This window comes from Pistacia vera, unplaced genomic scaffold, assembly GCF_008641045.1.
Source record: "Pistacia vera cultivar Batoury unplaced genomic scaffold, PisVer_v2 Contig212, whole genome shotgun sequence".
Taxonomy (NCBI): Eukaryota; Viridiplantae; Streptophyta; class Magnoliopsida; order Sapindales; family Anacardiaceae; genus Pistacia; species Pistacia vera.
The window spans coordinates 15,635-17,505 of NW_022196016.1; the positions used below are offsets into that span (position 1 = coordinate 15,635).

A 1,871-nucleotide genomic window follows, 5' to 3' on the forward strand; every position below is an offset into this window, starting at 1 on the left:
GGGTTTGGTGGGGCATTGTGTATAATTTTATATGATGTATTATTGAGGATAATCATAATTAAAGATATAGCTTAATGTCATCTTCACATTTATGCAATCGGAATTTATATTTCAAGCAGTACCGGCACGACAAGTTTTCTTTTAAGGAGGAACTGTGAGATTGGCATAATTTATCTTGAATATTAAGTGATACCATGGTCTCATATATACCTTACTTCTCTTTGACTTAGGTTTTGGATCATGTTATTATGTAATCATATATGAACCTAGTTTATGAATATATGCCCAGATGAAAACAATCAAATACATAAAATAGAAAAATTTTGTATTGATTGAATCTATCAAAGAATTGTTTTACATCCGAGTGTGAACCTATGTATAAGACATAATGAAGAGACAAAGTATGAAAACATAAAGAGGAACGAAGAAATAAAAGTCCTCATGTAATCCTTAAAAGTAAGAATAATGGCACTAAGAAATAAATGGTCCACTTTGACGATCTCCTTTTTAGATCAATCCCATGATTAGAAGAATTTGCAGACTCCAACAATGAACTGAACTTAAAATTAGGGTTTGACCCATACAATTCCTGAATACCCTCCACGTCATCGACCTTTAGGTCCACCTTCTTTGCCCTTGGACTTAAACTTGGATACATTACAGCTTCTTTGACCGATGTGTGAGCCAACCCAAGTATATGCCCAATCTCATGGGTCGCCACCGATTCTAAATCAACCGCCACTTTTGACTTCACTGCTTTGAAATCAACGGCCCATGTTTCTCTTGCGTCAAGATGCAACCTCCCATTTTCTGGGGAGAATGAATGGGCCAGCACCCCTAAAACTCCATCAAACGGCTGTCCATCGCCGTGGTCACCCGAATAAAAACTAATCCGAATATTGGCTAATTCATATTCCTCTGTCTCCGTGAAATTCACCGGAATAACAGAAGACCACCGTGAAAAAGAACGCTTAAAAACATCCTTAATATCCGATAAACTTATGTAATCAATCGTGTTACTCTTCGAAAATGCGTAGGTTAACGTCAGCGGCGATAAACGCACCCATCTCGGCTTACCGTAAAAATATGAATAACGTTTTGTTGTGTGTATTTTATGCTCTTTGTCACTAACGCCACACCGTGGAGACATGATTGTTGATATCGTATCGGAGTCCAATTTTCCGGTTACGGGCAATCCCAGTTTTTGCTGGTACAAAACGACGGCGGATTGCATTTCAGAGTCGAAAACATCGGTGAAGTTTTTGTTCAAAACCGAGAGGTAACCGAAACGGTTCAAGTATTTCTTGAGTTCTGACATGCCGCTGACATGGCTGCCCTTCTCGATGTCAAGGAAACGAGCAAAGTCGTGCCACGTGGTGTTGTGGGTTGAGTTGTCGGTTATTACAGTTACTGAATCCGGTATGATTCTGGCGGGACATATAGGGCGGGAAAGAAAGAGGATGGTGAAGAAGAAGAAGATAGAGAAATGACTGAAAATTGGAAACATAATTTTGTGAGTTATGTTGGGATTTGATCCGAGGGCGGGAGGAATGGAATTGAATTGATACAATAGGAGTTTGTATTAATAGGAAAAAATTTTATGATAAAGATAAATAATTAATTGTATATTTGAACTAAACTAAGATAAGATGGAGGAGCAAGAAAATGATGAGAAAGTTAGGAAGATTCTGCCGTGCGTGCCTTTTAATTTGAGATTCCGACTTTGATGGATGATGGTGGGTTAACCACTGTCTCAGTTTCTAATTGTTTCAATTTTGTGCTGACTACTGATAAACCGGTGATTAGACTTTGGTATTTGGCCATCTGGTCTGGGTTCAATAATTCTAATTGAAATTGTTTGGGTTGTTCAA

At 38.2% G+C, this 1,871-nt stretch overlaps 1 protein-coding gene across 1 annotated transcript; it reads right to left on the reverse strand.

The window, feature by feature from the left end:
• Positions 1-333: 333 nt before the first annotated feature.
• LOC116129611 (metalloendoproteinase 1-MMP-like) lies at positions 334-1,656 on the reverse strand. Its single transcript, XM_031415335.1, has one exon. It carries the CDS (start codon positions 1,505-1,507, stop codon positions 440-442), a length of 1,068 nt encoding a protein of 355 aa, XP_031271195.1. The 5' UTR covers positions 1,508-1,656; the 3' UTR covers positions 334-439.
• Between the last annotated feature and the right edge of the window lie 215 nt (positions 1,657-1,871).